The 18,832-nt window shown below is 41.7% G+C and overlaps 1 protein-coding gene across 1 annotated transcript; it reads right to left on the bottom strand.

Annotated features, from left to right (window-relative positions):
• Positions 1-6,678: 6,678 nt before the first annotated feature.
• LOC103014886 (eotaxin) lies at positions 6,679-9,077 on the bottom strand. The gene is made up of 3 exons (XM_007190167.2): positions 8,932-9,077; positions 7,620-7,731; positions 6,679-7,222 (listed from the first exon to the last, which is right to left on the bottom strand). Exons 1-3 carry the CDS (start codon positions 9,005-9,007, stop codon positions 7,117-7,119), a joined length of 294 nt encoding a protein of 97 aa, XP_007190229.1. The 5' UTR covers positions 9,008-9,077; the 3' UTR covers positions 6,679-7,116.
• Positions 9,078-18,832: the final 9,755 nt, after the last annotated feature.

The following is an 18,832-nucleotide window of genomic DNA, read 5'->3' as shown; positions in this document are numbered from 1 at the left end:
GTTTCCATCTAATAAAGTTCAGGGAGAATTTCTATCTCAAGCAATGCAAAATGATTATGAGTAAAGCATTATTTTTTGCTGTGTGACACAGCCCCAGTTGATGTATTAGGTAGAGATCTCTTTTCTAAATGAAAAGGACTGATATGTTTTGCTTCCCATGGAGACTCCACCTTAGAATTTCCTGACCAACTTCAACCTGATCTTATATGTCTTTTACAATTTGTCCTTGGTTTGCAAGAAGAATTCCAACAAAAGTCCCCTGATTTAATCGAGGTGCTCAAAAATCTGTGGGCTACTTCTAATACTGATGTTGGTGGAATAAAAAGTATAAAGCCTGTACATATTCAGATAGATATGGCTAAACTTCTTCCTAAATTGCCTCAGTGTCCATTAAAGCCTGAGACTGTACAAGGCCTCACACCTTGTCACATAGCAAAAGACTTAATCATGCTGAGGCTGGTCATTTCTCTACCGGCCCCTGCAACACGCAGATCCTCCCAGTATAGCTAATGGGCGGGATGATGATTTGTCCAGGACTTGAGAACTGTTAACAAGATAGTTGTTCCCTGTTTCCCGGTGGTTCCAATCCTGCACATTCTTCTATCACAAGTTCCGCCAGACTCAGAAGGGTTCACTGCTGTGGACCTTTGCTCAGCCTTTGTCAGCATCTCTGTGGACCCCAACAGCCAATATCTATTCATCTTGACTTGGAACCATCAACAATATACCCGGACAGTCACGCTTCAAGGGTTCACTGAGGACTCTCCTGTTCCTCCCAAGGGCTCCACCGAGATGTAAGACCCTCCAGTGTCAGGAAATCAACCTTCTACAGCATGTAGATGACCTCTTGCTGTGCTCAGCTACCAAAGGGGCACCCATAAAGCATTCCACTTATTTGCTGTAAGTAAAAGTTACAATTATCTCTAGACACTGTTCATTACCGAGTCGTAATGTAAGCTCTTGGGGAATCCAGCTAGCTCCAAAAATGATTAAACTAAACCAAGGACTTCCTAGGCCCACAATTAAGTGACAGCTTTGTGGCTTTCTAGGCCTAGCTGGCTATTTATTGCCTTACAGTTTCCTAATTTTTCCCTATTAGCTTCCCCTTTCTATGAACTTAGTAAAATTTCTGTCCCTGAACCACTTCCATGGGAAAATAAACATGAGTAGGCCTTTCTAAGACTAAAACAAGAACCTCCTGTCCTAGGGCTACCTCACTATTCAAAACCTTTCACCTTATCTGCGCAGGAGAGAGAGAACCAGGCCCTGGGAGCATCGAGAGCCTGGTGATAAACACAGGCCTGTCACAGCATCAGCTTGATTCCATTTTTCCTGCCACTCCAGCTGTCTTAAGGCTATAGCCGCAGCTGCAAAGTTAGTAAAGCCTCAGAGGATCCAACCCTAGGAAATGATGTTTATTTACAAATTCTTCACACTGGCCAAAGTCTTCTTAATTCTGAGCTGACCCAACATTTCTCTGCAAGCAGACTGGCCTGTGAGATCCTTCTGTTCTCACTGCCTAATCTGTACCTTAAACACTGCAACATCCTTAATCCTGCTATGTTACCACTTCTACCTGATGAAGGTGAGCCCCATGACTGCACGGTAATAACATCCCATTTTGTGACACAACGTTCTGATTTACAGACACCCTGTTGAGTAATCCTGATCTAATTTTGTTGGTGGATGGTTCAGATTGTAAAAAAATGAGAAAGGCGATTTCCACACTGGTGATGCTTTTACTACCCAAAATGAACTACTTGAGAGGGAAAGTCTCCCACAAGCTAAATCAGCTCAACAAGCCAAGCTCTGTGCCAGTTATCAGGACAAACTGTTAATATCTGTACTGACAGCTGGTATGCCTTTGGTATTGTCCGTGATTTGGGAATGTTATGGAAACAAAGGGGTTTTCTTACATCCTCTGGGACCCCAATCAAACATGGATAACAAATAAACAACCTTCTTACTGCCATTCTCTTAGCTTCTGAAATTGCTATCATTAAAATTGAGGCTCACACTAAAAGGACTGAACCTGAATATCAGGGAGACACCCTGGCTGGCTTTCATGAGAAGGCCATAAAAGTCTATAAAAGTTGTGGCCCGGGACTTCCCTGGTGGCACAGCGGTTAAGAATCCTCCTGCCAGAGCAGCGGACATGGGTTCGATCCCTGGTCCTGGAAGATCCCACGTGCCGCGGAGCAACTAAGCCCACAAGCCACAACTACTGAGCCCGCGTGCCACAGCTACTGAAGCCCATGCGCCTAGAGCCCGTGCTCCGCAGTAAGAGAAGCCACCGCAATGAGAAGCCTGCGCACCGCAACGAAGAGTAGCCCCCGCTCGCCGCAACTAGAGAAAGCCCATGCGCAGAAACAAAGACCCAAGGTGGCCAAAAAAAAAAAAAAAAAAAAAAAGCTGTGGCACATGTGGATGAAGTCCATTCTGCCTCTATATTGTGACCTTTTGCTGCCAGACTTCCGCCATGCTGATGTCCTTGCAACAGAGCAACAATCTGCTCCTGAGTCAGAGAAATTAGGATTGACTGTGGTTGTAAATTCAATAAACAGTCAGAGTTATGGGGAAATCAAGATGGCCACTTGTTTCTTCACAGCTTCCTGGCCAGTCCCGTTTTTCAGGTTTTGCATTCTTTCACTCACCATGGTGCATTTAAGATGACTCAAATTTTAAATAAACTTTGGTGGGAAGATGCCTATAAAATTGCAAAAACCGTTTACTAGAAATGTCTGACCTGTCAGGTCCCTAATCCTGGAAAAATTATCTTTGTTCCCAGAGGCCTCCGACCTCCTCACTCTGGACCCTTTTACACCTGCAACTGGACTTCATTCAGTTGCCACCTAGAATGGGTTATCACTATGTTCTTGTCATGGTATGTATGTTTGCTGGATGGGTTGAAGCTTTTCCCTGCCACAAGGCTGATGCCCTCATAGTGGAAAATAAAACTTTTAGAAAATGTGTTTTCCACTTTGGGCAAACCTTCCACAAACTCCAGTGATCAAGGCACCCACTTCTCGGGGCGGGGGGGAAAATCATACGAGCCTTAGCAAAAACCCTGCAAAGTTTTTGGGGTCATCAGTGTCCCTATCACCCTCAATCATCAGGCAAGATAGAACTAATGGGACCCTCAAACTTAAAATCTCTAAACTTGCTGAAACTACTGGACTCCCTTGGTCTAAGATGTTGCCTCTGGCCTTACTGACTGTTTGTAATACACCCTTTGGGAAACATAAACTCACTCCACATGAGATAGTCACCGGTAGACAAATGTCCCTTGGTATACAATAGTCTGCTGATCCTTTGTTTCATGCTGATGTGATCAGCTACTGTAAGGCTTTAATGTCTTATGCTAAAGCCTATCAACAGGTTAAAGAAGATTTCCTGTATTCCAATTCAAAAGATCGTGTTGGTCACAGTCTGGAGCTTGGTGACTTGGTATTCTGGAAACGTCATCAGAGGAGAACAGCCTTCGGACTCCGTTCGAAAGGACCTTACCAAGTGTTCCTGACCACTAACACAGCTGTGAAACTAGAGGGCATTGAGCCTTGGGTACGCACATCACAGCTAAGGAAGCCTCCACCTGACATCTGGTCCTGTACAGATGCTGGAGACCCCTGGACCAAACTATAAGAGAGAAGCAGCTGACTTCAAAGTAGACTGTTTCCACCCAAGACGCCAGATCAAGACTTCATACTTTAACTGAACATGAAAATTTTTTTCTTCTCTTTCTTTCTTTTACTCTGGCATTGGCTTGGAAAGATAACACTCTGATCTGTATCTCCCAGGCCATTGCTAAGGGGAGTAACCTTTCAGAATGCTCAATTTGTCTTCAAAGATTCTAATCTATCCATGATGCTAGAGACCCTCTGTGACCAATTTCTCTTCTGTTTCCAATGTCACTGCAAACTACGATTGACCCCCATTTAGAACTCTCTTACTAAGTTCAACTCTTATCACCAGAACATCCTGTGCCTTGTTTTTCCCTTTGTCAAATCATAACTGTATGTACTCAATTAGACACAAATACCTACAAAAATCTTAGTACATTTGCAACCCCACGTTCCCATGATTATCTAAATCAGACTACCCCCCAATCGCTAAGAGATCTCACCAGCAGTGCACATCTTTACAAAGCATTTAGGATGACTCTTTATTTCAGGCTAAGAGATTCTCTTCCCATATGTGCTGAAGACCTGACTGACCCCTGGCTTGGATGGGTAAGTGCAGCAAACCCTGTGAATGAGTCCATTAACAGTACCCAGAATGGTCTGTGCCTCAACATGCTTTGTCTCTCTCTGTGGTTGTTTTCATTCTCCCTGGGCCTATGTATGCCTAGATGCCTAGGGCACAGCCAGGCAATGCCTCTTAGGTTATCTAACTGTGCCTCTAACTTTCCACAAACGAGTTAAGTCATCTCATTGATTGACTTCCCTGGATTTACACCACTGAGTTAGAAAGGAATTATCAGAAGATGTTCATGACTCAAGATTAGCTTCCTTTGGCAGGGCCATACTTCCCTGGTTATGAGTAAATATAAATGACAATATGATCAGGAACCCCTCCTTAACTCCTGAAGACATTGCAGATTCCATTGCTAAGACAATAGCTGCCCAATAAAGATCCTTAAACTCTCTGATCAAGGTTCCTCTTAATAATAGGATAGTCCTTGATTATCTTCTAGCTGGACAGAGAGAGGTCTGTGCTGTGGTCAACACCACTTGCTGCACCTGGATTAACCCTTCTGGGGAAGCTGAGACTCGGTTATGTAAGACCACTGAGCAAGCCACTTGGCTTAGGAAGGTGACTCCTTCAATGGTTCTTTCTTTGACTTATTTGATTTTGATTGGTTTGGGTCTTAGAGACCATGGCTCGAAGTGCACTCCAAACATTAGGGATTATCTGGCTTATAATAATCATAGTAATCTCCCTGGTGTGTTGTATTCTCTCTAAGACTGGAATGTCAGAAGATGAACAAAGAGAATAGCCAACTTAAAAATCGTGAACCTGAAACCATGACCTATGGACGTCACAGAGATGAAGGAAAAAATGGTCCTGACCTGTGAATACCACACAGAGGATGGATAAAAGCTGTAAGAACTACAGAGCAGTAGCTAAGAGTGGTGCTAATGCCTTAAATTTTGATCTCATGTCTCAGTTATTCTGAAAGTCTGATCGAAAGCGGCGGTGGGGTGGGGGATAGTTTTAAAAAGGAGACAGAAAAAATAAAAAATAAAATAGAATAAATAAAACAAAATAAAAAGGAGACAGCAGGCCCCAAATAGAGTCACTTGTGCTAAACCCCACATCAGCAAGCCAAGACTTACTTCAGTTCAATCCCCCAGGATTGTGACCTTTAACCAGTCTACCTAGAATTATCCGGTCAGCACTAGTGAGCTGACCCAACTGCCAGGCTCTTCCATTCTCCTTAGGAAGGTGACCTTGCCTGAAACAATGCATTCTTTGCTAATAATTTCCTTTTTCCATCCCCTTTCTGCCTTTAAAAAACCATTCCTTTCTACAGCTTGGGGAAGCTCCTTTTTATTGCTAGATGGGCTGCTGCCTGATTCATGCATTGTTGAATAAAGCCAATTTGACCTTTAAGCTTATTCAGTAGAATTTTTGTTGTTTAACAACCTCATGCCTATACATTGCAGAGTGTACCGGCTGCACCCCCTTACCCCTCCCACTCCAGCCCATAGAGGTGTTGAGTGAAGAAGCCCCACTGATCATGGCACTCCCCTTCCCCACTAAACCAAAACTTTCAATGTCTATTAGCACTAGGGTGACCAGATGTTCCGATTTGCCAGGGTCGGTGTTAATTTGTATCTGTTGTCCCAGCATAATTATTAATGGTGCCTCCTTTTATTCTCAAACGTGCCCTAATTTGGGTGATAAAAATGACATGTTCATCTTACTTATGACTATCTGAATGGAGCATAAACTCCCCACCTTCACAGACTGGCCTCAACCTTCCTTCCCAGATTTCCCCACCACTTCACACAGACCCCAATCTAACATCTTCCCAGTGGGCCTCCACCCAACTTGATAAACACATTATAATCCCCCCCCGCCCCCGCTTCTAGGCATTCGCTCAGACTATACCTGTCTCCTTTCTACCTGGCCTGAAAGAGCTTTCAAAGAGCCCCTGCGCTTGTCCATCCATGAAGACCTGGTTTAAGTTCCAGGATGAATCCTCCTTAAGTGCTGATAAAGCCTTAGTCTAAATAAACCTCTTGTCAAGGGTTATCTAGGCTTCCTCTGACTTCCCAATGTCTCTCTTCTGTTTATCTTGGGTTGGAGGATGATCAGAGGAGTAATGTCAGGCACAGGGAGAATATCACAGGCTGTTGCAATGGGTCATGGGAGAGATTTGGGGCAAGCATGGGGCTGGCCAGGCAAGGAATGGTGGTGAGAGTCCTGCTGAATAAGAGACTGAAGTACCTGGGGTCTGGGAAACCTCTCTTGGGCACTGGAATTAGAGGGATGGAGAGGTTTTGTCTGGTCTTGTCAGTTTTACCCTGAATCTCATTGCAGACCAGCAGAACCAAAAGGCCATTTCTCAGGAACACCGTTACCGCCCCCATAACCATACCTCTCACCCCTACTTCCATCTTTCTCCCTCCCAGCTCAATGTGGATTCCCCACAAAATATACGACTGCTGACTGTAATAAAAATATATTTTCTGAATTCTTAAAATAACATGTATTTCCATTTAACATTATGAGCCACACCTTTGGTTCACAAGAGCAATGTCTTCTTAAAAATACAAAACACTTTTGTATCGATGATCCTTGCCAGGACCCTTACAAGATTCCAGGGAATTAAAGAGGAGAGAGACAACATTACTCATACATTGCAGGGGATTGATTTGGGCCTCACAGAGGGGGAGGGACCCAACCAAAGCTTTACATTTCAAAAGTAACAAAAATTCATGGCAGAGGATTTTTTAAAAAGTCAATAACTTATATGCAATATATATATTTTTAATTATTAAATAAAAGCCATTCCTTTTGGAATGAGGTTATCTCAGAATACATCTTAGGAAGATCAGGAGAATGAATCAAGCATTTTGAGGCTCTGGTTTGGTTTTAAAAGGTGAATATTTATGGCTTCAAAGTTTGGGATTTTTGGTCCAGGTACTTCATGGCATCCTGGACCCACTTCTCCTGGGGATCAACACAGAACTTCTTGGCCTGCTTGGTGCTGAAGCTGTGGGAGAGAGGGAAAGAACTTATTAAGGATCCTCTTTGAAACTTGTGCCGATTTAATCCTAAACCTTCCAGGACCATCTGCCATGGGATGAAGGGGTTACCATGGGAGCAGAGGAAGGAGATAGAGGAAGGATGGGATGCTGAGGGTCAGTGGCTGCTCTTGATGGCTCAGTAAAGCCATTCTTGCTCCTGACTCGAAGGAACTGGTATGACCTGAACAAACTTCCAGGCAGGGAGCTAGAGGGAAATTTTCCTGTTGTGAAAACTCATGGATTGGATTATAGAGATGGAACTCTCTAAGGGTAAGGCTCCAGGTAACTCTAATGCAGTTTCAAGAGCTCTATCCCCCAGAAATGGAATTTTGGGCTGGGAGAGGGTAGGTTTTGTCTACTTACATCACAGCTCTCTGGGGACATTTGCTGTCGGTGATTCTTCTGTAGCTCTGCAGTCGCTGAAAGGAGATCTTCCTTCTGGCCACATTAAAGCAGCAGACGGTTGGGACAGCAGCTGAACCGGGGAGAAATGAATAGAAAGACTGAGCACTAATGATATGTAGATAATTTTTAAGCATGACTTTGTAAGGAAAGAAATTTCAGGAAGGCAAGGAAATGTAAGAGATGGAGGCAGAACCCATCTGCTCTGAGGTCCTGTACCTCTGCCTTTGATTTGGTGTCCCTAGCTGTACAGTAGGGACCCATCGCTACAGGCAAGAATACGGAAAAAGCTTGGTCAATGCAATAAGCTCCAACTTTGTCATTACGAACAGCTATGTCACTAAGTGATAGTCATAATACTGTTCATCAAATACTCTCCATTCTCTGTTTTCTGGACGCATGGTAGACTTGCAAGTCTTGGCCACTTTTGGTTGATTGGAACCATTAACGAGTTTTGAGCAATAAGTGAGAAGACAAAGTGACAAGTATCATTTCTAAGGTAGCTTTTGTAATTGTCAGTGCAAGACCCTTGAGAGTTTTCTTTTCCTTCATTACAGTAAGCAGCAATATTCCCAATCCATCAATTGCCCCATCAATCCAGAGTCCTGAGCATATGAAGTAAAAGCTCTAGCCAATACATTATAGATAGTTAGTATGAGTAAGAAATTAACCTTTGTTGTTTTAAGCCATTGATAATTTAGGATTGTTTGTTACCACAGCATGCATTGTCTTATTCATACTGATACATGCAGTAAATCTAAGCCATCAGAGGATGAAAACATGAGTTATGATACAAACATATAGATACAATCACAACATGTCACCTTGAGAGATTCCCCTGGGACCTCATTCCCTTCCTCTAACCACTGTTTCTGAAAACTGTCTGGGGATCCAGTAAAATTTTGGGGTGTACAGTCAAAGCATTATTTTTTCTCTCCACCACTGACAAAAATGCCCCCTGTGCCTGCAATAAGAGAGGGTCTTTCTTTTGTGTGCCCCCATCCCCAAGCATGAGAAGGCAGCCAGATTATGGATGGACACAACATCACTCTCAGTACTCATGTCAGGAAAGAATGTGGGGACAGACCTCAGTAACCTGGGTTTCTAGTTCTGGCTCTTTCTCTGATTGTGAGGTCGGGGTTCTTCTTGTCACTCATGGGACCCGTTTTCCCGTCTTTAAAATGAGGGAGTCTGCAGCAAGTCTCTGCAGATTCTTGCTGATCTGACAGTTCTGGTGGTGATCAGCTTTGCCGTAGAGAGAGAAGGGACTTACCTGGCTGAGCCAGCACCTGGGTGCTGAAGACGGCTGCTGCGAGCAGCAGACACAGAAGTGCTGCAGAGACCTTCATGTTGAGGGGGGAGGTTACCAGCTTCAACCTGAGAGCTGTTGGTTTCTGGGTTTGTCTCAGCCTCTCTGCAGCTCTGGCTGCTCTGCATGCCTTTTAAAGACAGCACAGGGCGTGGGAGCTTCCAGGGAAGCCTTTGCTCGGCTAGGGTCATGAACAAATCGTGACAAAGGCAGGTCCTGAATTGCTGTTCTGGATTCCATCAAGTTAACAGGACATAAGAGGCAACCTTGGGGGAGGGGACGACACATTTTTCATTCATGCATGTTTTTGGAATGACTGAACACAAATGGTAACCTAGGGGGTCATTTTTACAAGCTCTGCTTTCTCTGAAATGAACCATCTGCAGTGGGGGAAGAGTCAGGGAGACCAAGGGCATGAAGAGATGAGGAGATTCAAGCACCTTCCCTCGTCCCTTTGTTCACATGGTGGTCTTTAGGATTTTAGAGGCCAGAAAGGGGCCCTAAAACTTCTGCTAGGCTCCCAACCAAATGCAGAGAGATCTCAGCAGCTCTGAACATTGCTTGGTCTCTGGGAACCCAGAAATTGTAGCACATGAGAAACTCACCCCATAATTCAATCTAGTGGTCACAGAATCTTAGTGCCCTGGAATTTTAGTGTTATAGGACATCAGAACTGAATATTTCTTATTTATCTTGACTTCCTGTGCATTCTTTACTCAGCTTTGTTAAGGAAATTTGACAAATAAAGTTTGTATCTATTGAAGGTGTACAGTATGATGGTTTGATATTCACATGCATTATGAAATGATTATTGCAATTAAGTTAACTCACACATCCCTCACCTCCATCACCACACATAGTTAACTTTTTGGGGCATATGCATGGTGAGAACACTTCAGATCTACTCTCTTAGCAAATTTCAAGTATATAATATAATATTATTAACTAGAGTCACCTTGCTGTACATTAGACCCCCAGAACTCATTCATCTTATAACTGAATGTCTGTAGACTTTGACAAACATCTCCCCAGAAATACAAATCAAAACCATAATGAGGTATCACTCCACACCTCTTAGGATGGCTTTTATAAAAAAGACAAGGCACAGTAAGTGTTGGTGAGGACGTGGAGAAAAGAGAACCCCTGTACACTATTGGTGGGAGTGGAAATTGGTGCATCCCCTATGGAAAACAGTATGGAGGTTCCTGTGCATTTCTAAACTATTTGCTTAGCCGCTAAAGCCTTTTCCAAATGGAATCAAATAGCCAAAGCTTGTTCATCAAATACACTGTAGTGGATTGGGTCTGTTTGAAGCATAATAGGTGGCCCACATGCCCTCACACCCCAAGGATTCAAGGAACACGTTTGGAAAACCAGCAATCTAGTTCAACCTCACTCCCTGAGCACACATTGCAGACGAGGTGCCCAATGGCTAAAAATACCAAAGAGAAAGAGGAGACAAGAACCCACATATATCCTCTTCGTGCACAACACTAGGCCCTCTAGGAGGAGATGGTGCAAGGGGAGGTCATTATTAATGGGGTCTTTTAATGAGGTCCTTAATTAAAGTCTTTAATGGGGTCACTGCGGTGAATACAGAATTGAATACTGGTATGGAGGGACTGCAAGGCCCTTTCCGGGCTTTTCCTTTACACTCCCATATCAGATTGGTACAGGTGGCACAGAGAGGTGTGTTGAGAAGGACTCTGAGGGCTTGCCTTGCATTAGTAGACGATAGTGATGTGACTGACTGGTCATGTCCATCATGGACACGAGATTAAGAGAGTTCACTTACTGGCCTACGTGGTCTCTCAGCTCCCATCTAGAGTAACTGGTCTACAAGTACCTAAAAAGGAACCAAGTAGAGACCAGGAAATCTGGATTTTCCTTGTTCTTTCCTGCTCAGCTCCAGATGAAGTTGTCTAGCGTGGTCTCTGGAATCAGGATCCTGAGTTTGGGTGATGGCTCTGCCACTAATTAGCTCTGATACCATGGACAACTTACTAGCCACTCTCTGCTAGGTTAAGATGGGAATAATAATCATGCCTACCTTAGAGAATTGTTGGGTGAAACAAATGAGTTAATATATATATAAAGTGCTCTGTGGAGTGATCACTCTGTTACTCTGTAAGTGGAAATTCCTATATATTAGTATTTAGAAAGGGGGCAGATTTTGTGGGCCAGGGGATGCTACAGAAGGACCTTGAGTCTGACCAGATGGTTTCATCAACATCTTCTCTCCAATTTTCCCAACTGTTTCCAAATAAAGGCATGTTATGCTAGGGACATTCTCCAAGAATGCCTGAGTTACACTAGTGGAGGAACAAAGCCCTTCAAAGCTGTGTCAATATAACAAGTTTGGCACATTCAAACATGTTTGGCTGACAAGGTTGAGTGATTATGTTCTCTTAGGAGGAATAATTTCATAACTCTCCTGGGTTTTTAGAGGGCCCTATTAGCAAGGAACTTTACATTCCTGTGTTTCCCTCCAAAGCTCTGGATTTCATCTTGATCAGAGAAACCTCAGTAGGTAGAAATAAACTAAATCTTTAAACATTTAAGTTCAGCAGCTGTTTTGTCCAGTTGCCTGGCTGGCTCTTACAGGTGGGGACAGCTTCACTGGCTGTCGCGTCTCTCTTCCTCGGAAATTCATCACTCAGTGATGACGTGAGCTGGATCCATTACTTGCCTCTGGCCTGGAGCCTGATGAATGTGGGACTTTGGTCAGGAATGACTCTGAGTGACGGGCAGAACGTGGGTCCTCACGTTAACAAATGAAATCTTTAACAAATGAAATCTGACCTTCCTGACTGTTTTCCAAAGAATGACTGATGATCAGTGGCCAAGGATCCCAGGAAGCCAGACTCCTTGTTTGTTTTGCAGCTCTGCTCCAGATTTCCTCTAATAATGCAAAGTTATACACAGAATTGAAAGAGACATTAACATTCATTTTATTCCAATCCTTTCTTAAAAAAAAAAAAAAAAAGAATAGAGACCTTAAGCTTGGGGACCACTAATAAAATCCCTAAGGCAACGTGGTGTGTTTTATTTTTTTATTTTTATTGTTTTTTTAACATCTTTATTGGAGTATAATTGCTTTACAATGGTGTCTTAGTTTCTCCTGTATAACAAACTGAATCAGCTATACATTTACATATATCTCCATATCTCCTCCCTCTTGCTTCTCCCTCCCACCCTCCCTATCCCACCCCTCTAGGTGGTCACAAAGCACTGAGCTGATCTCCCTGTGCTGTGCAGCTGCTTCCCACTAGCTATCTATTTTACATTTGATAGTGTATATATGTCCATGCCACTCTCTCACTTCGTCCCAGCTTACCCTTCCCCCTCCCCGTATCCTCAAGTCCATTCTCTAGTAGGTCTGTGTCTTTATTCCCGTCTTGCCCCTAGGTTCTTCATGACCATTTTTGTTTGTTTGTTTTTGTTTTTGTCACTGTTGTCTGTCTGGCTAGAAGACTACCTCCGTGAGGGTGGGGCTGTGACCAGCCACTGCTACACCCCAGGACCACTGCATCTATTGAGATGATCATATGGTTTTTCTCCTTCAGTTTGTTAATATGTTTCATCACATTGATTGATTTCCATATATTGAAGAGTCCTTGCATTCCTGGGATAAACCCCACTTGATCATGGTGTATGATCCTTTTAATGTGCTGTTGGATTCTGTTTGCTAGTATTTTGTTGAGGATTTCTACACCTATGTTCATCAGTGATATTGGCCTGTAGTTTTCTTTTTTTTGTGACATCTTTGTCTGGTTTTGGTATCAGGGTGATGGTGGCTTCGTAGAATGAGTTTGGGAGTATTCCTCCCTCTGCTATATTTTGGAAGAGTTTGAGAAAGATAGGTGTTAACTCTTCTCTAAATGTTTGATTGAATTCGCCTGTGAAGCCATCTGGTCCCAGGCTTTTGTTTGTTGGAAGTTTTTTAATCACAGTTTCAGTTTCAGTGCTTGTGATTGTCCTGTTTGTATTTTCTATTTCTTCCTGGTTCAGTCTCAGAAGGTTGTGCTTTTCAAAGAATTTGTCCATTTCTTTCAGGTTGTCCATTTTATTGGCATAAAGTTGCTTGTAGTAATCTCTCATGATCCTTTGCATTTCTGCACTGCCAGTTGCTACTTCTTTTTCATTTCTAATTCTATTGATTTCAGTCTTCTTCCTTTTTTTCTTGATGAGTCTGGCTAATGGTTTATCAAATTTGTTCATCTTCTCAAAGAACCAGCTTTTAGTCATATTGATTTTTGTGATCGTTTCCTTCATTTCTTTTTCATTTATTTCGGATCTGATCTTTATGATTTCTTTCCTTCTGCTAACTTTGGGAGTTTCTTTGTTCTTCTTTCTCTAATTGTTTAGGTATAAGGTTAGGTTGTTTATTTGAGATGTTTCTTGTTTCTTGAGTTAGGATTGTATTGCTATAAACTTCCTTGTTAGAACTGCTTTTGCTGCATCCCATAAGTTTTGGGTCGTTGTGTTTTCATTGTCATTTGTTTCTAGGTATTTTTTTTTAATTAATTAATTTATTTTTGGCTGTGTTGGGTCTTCTCTTCTGTGTGAGGGCTTTCTCTAGTTGTGGCAAGTGGGGGCCACTCTTCATCGTGGTGCGCGGGCCTCTCACTATCGCGGCCTCTCTTGTTGCGGAGCACAGGCTCCAGACGCGCAGGCTCAGTAATTGTGGCTCATGGGCCCAGTCGCTCTGCAGCATGTGGGATCTTCCCAGACCAGGGCTCGAACCCGTGTGCCCTGCATTGGCAGGCAGATTCTCAACCACTGCGCCACCAGGGAAGCCCTCTAGGTATTTTTTGATTTCCTCTTTGATTTCTTCGGTGATCTCTTGGTTATTCAGTAGTGCATTGTTTAGCCTCCATGGGTTTGTATCTTTTACAGTTTTTTTTCCTGTAATTGATATGTAGTCTCACAGTGTTGTGGTCGGAAAAGATACTTGATACGATTTCAATATTCTTAAATTTACCAAGGCTTGATTTGTGACCCGAGATATGATCTATCCTGGAGAATGTTCCATGAGCACTTGAGAAGAAAGTGTATTCTGCTGTTTTTGGATGGAATGTCCTATAAATATCAATTAAGTCCATGTTGTTTAATGTATCATTTAAAGCTTGTGCTTCCTTATTTATTTTCATTTTGGATGATCTGTCCATTGGTGAAAGCGAGGTGTTAAAGTCCCCTACTATGATTGTGTTACTGTCGATTTCCCCTTTTATGGCTGTTAGCATTTGCCTTATGTATTGAGGTGCTCCTATGTTGGGTGTATAAATATTTACAATTGTTCTATCTTCTTCTTGGATTGATCCATTTATCATTATGTAATGTCCTTCTTTGTCTCTTGTAATAGTCTTTATTTTAAAGTCTATTTTGTCTGATATGAGAATTGCTACTCCAGCTTTCTTTTGATTTCCATTTGCATGGAATGTCTTTTTCCATCCCTTGCTTTCAGTCTGTATGTGTCCCTAGGTCTGAAGTGGGTCTCTTGTAGACAGCATATATACGGGTCTTGTTTCTGTATCCATTCAGCCAGTCTATGTCTTTTGGTGGGAGCATTTAATCCATTTATATTTAAGGTAATTATTGATATGTATGTTCCTATTACCATTTTCTTAATTGTTTTGGATTTGTTATTGTAGGTCTTTTCCTTCTCTTGTGTTTCCTGCCTAGAGAAGTTCCTTTAGCATTTGTTGTAAAGCTGGTTTGGTGGTGCTGAATTCTCTTATCTTTTGTTTGTGTGTAAAGGTTTTAATTTCTCCGTCGAATCTGAATGAGATCCTTGCTGGATAGAGTAATCTTGGTTGTAGGTTTTTCCCTTTCTTCACTTTAAATATGTCCTGCCACTCCCTTCTGGCTTGCAGAGTTTCTGCTGAAAGATCAGCTGTTAACCTTATGGGGGTTCCCTTGCATGTTATTTGTTGCTTTTCTCTTGCTGCTTTTAATATTTTTTCTTTATATTTAATTTTTGATAGTTTGATTAATATGTGTCTTGGCGTGTTTCTTCTTGGATTTATCCTGTATGGGACTTTGTGTTCTTCCTGGACTTGATTAACTATATCTTTTCCCATATTAGGCAAGTTTTCAACTATTATCTCTTCAAATATTTTCTCAGTCCCTTTCTTTATCTCTTCTTCTTCTGGGACCCCTTTAATTCGAATGTTGGTGCGTTTAATGTTGTCCCAGAGGTCTCTGAGACTGTCCTCAGTTCTTTTCATTCTTTTTTCTTTATTCTGCTCTGCAGTAGTTATTGCCACTATTTTATCTTCCAGGTCACTTACCCTGTTTTTCTTTCTCAAGATTGTTTGACTATTCATGATCATTTGTGTTTCCATACAAACTGTAAAATTTTTTGGCCTAATTCTGTGAAAAATGCTATTGGTAATTTGATAAGGATTGCATTGAATCTGTAGATTGCTGTGAGTAGTATAGTCATTTTCACAATATTGATTCTTCCAATCCAAGAACATGGTATATCTCTCCATTTGTTTGTGTCATCTTTTATTTCTTTCATCAATATCTTATAGTTTTCTGGGTATAGGTCTTTTGCCTCCTTAGATAGCTTTATTCTTAGGTATTTTATTCTTTTTGATGCAATGGTAAATGGGATTGTTTCCTTAATGAGGTATCACCTCACACTGGTCAGAATGGCCATCATCAAAAAAATCTACAAACAATAAATGCTGGAAAGGGGGTGGAGAAAAGGGAACACTCCTACACTGTTGGTGGGAATGTAAACTGGTACAGTCACTATGGAGAACAGTATGGAGATTCCTTAAAAACTAAAAATAGAGCTACCATATCATCTAGCAATCCCACTCCTGGGCATATATCCAGAGAAAATGATAATTTGAAAGGATACATGCACCCCAATATTTACTGCAGCACTATTTACAATAGCCAGGATATGGAAGCAAGCTAAATGTCCATCAGCAGAGGAATGGATAAAGAAATTGTGGTGCATATATACAATGGAATATTATTCAGCTGTAAAAAGGACAAAATAATGCCATTTGCAGCAACATGAATGGACCTAGAGATTGTCATACTGAGTGAAGTAAGTCAGACAGAGAAAGACAAATATCATATGATATCACTTATCTGTGGAATCTAAAAAAAGGCTATAAATGAACTTATCTACAAAACAGAAATAGAGTTACAGATGTAGAAAATAAACTTATGGCTACCAGTGGTGTAAGAGAGGGAGGGATAAATTGGAAGATTGGAATTGACACATACACAGTACTGTATATAAAATAGATAACTGATAAGGACCTACTGTACAGCACAGGGAGGGAAGTCTACTCAATACTCTGTAATGGCCTATATGGGAAAAGAAACTAAAAAAGAGTGGATATATGTATATGTATAACAGATTCGTTTTGATGCACACCTGAAACTAACACAGCATTGTAAATTAACTATACCCCACTAAAAATTATAAAAATAAATAAATAAATAGATAAATAAAAAACCTTATATTTAAAAGTCTTGTATTTAAAAGACTCTTATTGTTCATTATATTATCTCATATAGTCCTTTTGGAGCAATCAACTTCAGTCTTTCATACAAAGGGTAAAACTGAGGCACAGAATGCTGGAAGTATTTTCCTGAGCCATTGGTCACGGTAAAGCTAGCCTATGCTTCAACGATAGCAATCATGAAAATCTCAGTAGCTTATTGCAACATCTATTTTCTGTTTATGTCACAGCCTGATATTGGTCAGGTTGCTTTGTCAAGAGTGCTCTCTTCTGAGGAGTGACTAAGATCCAGCTTGTTTGTAAATTACAGCCACCATCTGGAACGTGTGGCCTCCAAGTTCACTGAGGCAGGGAGAGAGAGAGTGGATAGATTGTGTAGGATGTTTCAAAGAACCAGGCATGGATACAGTTTATATCACATTTGTCTACATCCTGTTGACCTTCATGCATCACATGACTCTAGTCTAAGTGCAAAGGAGGCTGAGAAATGAAGAGGAGCACATAAATTTTGATTAGGGCTAATCGTTTCTATCATAGTCTGTCCTTTGCTCACTTCCTTCTCAACATAGGTTAACACAATTAACCTATCCCCGAGAGAGAGACAACCCAAGGTCCTATGTAGTCATTGCATCAACCTAAATGTCCAGGATCTCTGGATGGCAGGTGGTCCTCTCTGTCAGGTGAAGATACGGATACATTTTGTCCAGTGACCTATGAACTAAAAAGACAAACTGTTTGCCCCTAATGTAATATATCAAGTTTGCAGAGGACAGGCTACTTGCCATCAACACCCTCATTCATGGAGGGGAAGATGGTAGACCCCAGTGGACAGTACTCTGTTGCAATCCTGCAGTCCTTCAGGCAGAGGTTGGAAAAGTCCCTCACCCTTGATGAGGCTTGATTCTGCAATCTGGGGAGTCTCTTTTGTCTTTCTGATCCTGGCTCCTGATTGCCTTTGTGAGAACCCTCCTTTCACAGTATTCCCCTTGGCCACCTTTGAAGTGGGTGTGGAAGAGAGACATGATGTTCTACTGGGCTCTGCAGCCTTTGAAGACTGCTTGCTGCGCTGTAGTATTTGGGGTTTGTTTTCATCTTGAACTGTCAATGGCTTCTCTCTTCGTTTTTGTCTGTTTGTTTTTTTTTCCAGTCCAAGCTCATTCATTCACCGTTTTAATGGCAATATAGTATAATTCTCTTGATAACTTAGTAGGCTGATACCTTTCCACTCAGTCAATTTCATATGCCAAAAACCACAGCCCAAGTTTATTTCTGGATAAACTTCTCAAATGGTTTCTGCTTTTTCTTCTCCCTCTCTCTCTTTCTCTTTTTCTTCCTCTTCTTAATGGAGCTTGAAATGGCAAGGCTACAACTTCAATCTGATTTTGCCCTAAGTCACTTCATCCAACTAAGAGTTCTTTTTCTGAATTTTATTACTAAAATTCTTTTACTTTTTCCCCTTAAATTCCTTCTTTTAAGGTTTGGGACCCAGAAACAGATGGCTTTCCCAACAATCTCAGGTTCTGGATCTGGAGACTTTATTCTATTTCATTTCTACTTTAAAACTTGTCCATTCTTTTCTGAGCTCATCTCTTTCTTGCAATACTTTAACAAATGAAGACAAAAACAACCAATATATGACTAATGTATATTTTTCATACTCTCTCCTTGGAGCTACAGTTTCAGCAGACAGGACCTCACAGCTTTGACCCTTTGTAACATGAACCTCCATCTCTTCAACCTGAGATATTAGCTTCCTTGCTGCTGCTGCTGAATGTCTAATCAATACTACACATTTTAGGTTTTTAATGGCAAATCAGTGAGGTAGAGGGGAGGGGAGCGCCCTGTAGTTTTTAGGGTACTGATGTGATGTGATGTGTCCAAGGGTCTGCATTTAAATCCCACTTTTATTAAATTAATTAACTGAATTAATTCCATGTCACATTAAATTAGAATATTACTTTTAAAAATATAAAATATTACGGAAGAAAAACTATGATTCAAATTATTATGCAAAGCTCACATTCTTTAGAATTATAATACAATTATCGCAGAATGCATCTTGGGAAGGATAGGGAATATAAATTAATTGTTTCTCAGGTGCCAGCTTGGCTTCAGTGCACCCATGAGTGTCAAAGCTTTGGTGTTTGAGTTTTCTTGTCCTGAGATCCTGGACCCATTTCTGCTTGGGGTCAGCATAGACCTCCTTGGCCAGTTTGGGCTTGAAGCTGTGGAGGAGAGACGGCACAGTTAGATGGGGAGCCTTGAGTATTCAGGCCTGGGAGTGTAACCTACTGTATAGGAAACATGCCTGGCCCAATAGTCTGGATGATGGAGCTGCCCCAGGGATGGAGGAGGAGAAGGGGCCTTAGGAG

The sequence above is a fragment of the Balaenoptera acutorostrata genome, chromosome 20, assembly GCF_949987535.1.
Source record: "Balaenoptera acutorostrata chromosome 20, mBalAcu1.1, whole genome shotgun sequence".
Taxonomy (NCBI): domain Eukaryota; kingdom Metazoa; phylum Chordata; class Mammalia; order Artiodactyla; family Balaenopteridae; genus Balaenoptera; species Balaenoptera acutorostrata.
The sequence above is the reverse complement of the archived record's forward strand: the minus strand, read 5'-3'. Positions and strand labels throughout refer to the sequence as shown.

What these genes read in the sequence shown, in the direction of transcription:
- LOC103014886 (XM_007190167.2), bottom strand. Translation starts at nt 9,007, where the DNA reads ATGAAGGTCTCTGCAGCACTTCTGTGTCTGCTGCTCGCAGCAGCCGTC. An exon ending in CCAGGTGCTGGCTCAGCCAG is followed by an intron (nt 7,732 to 8,931) that starts GTAAGTCCCTTC and finishes TCCCCGGTTCAG; the next exon opens with CTGCTGTCCCAACCGTCTGC. An exon ending in TGTCCCCAGAGAGCTGTGAT is followed by an intron (nt 7,223 to 7,619) that starts GTAAGTAGACAA and finishes TCTCTCCCACAG; the next exon opens with CTTCAGCACCAAGCAGGCCA.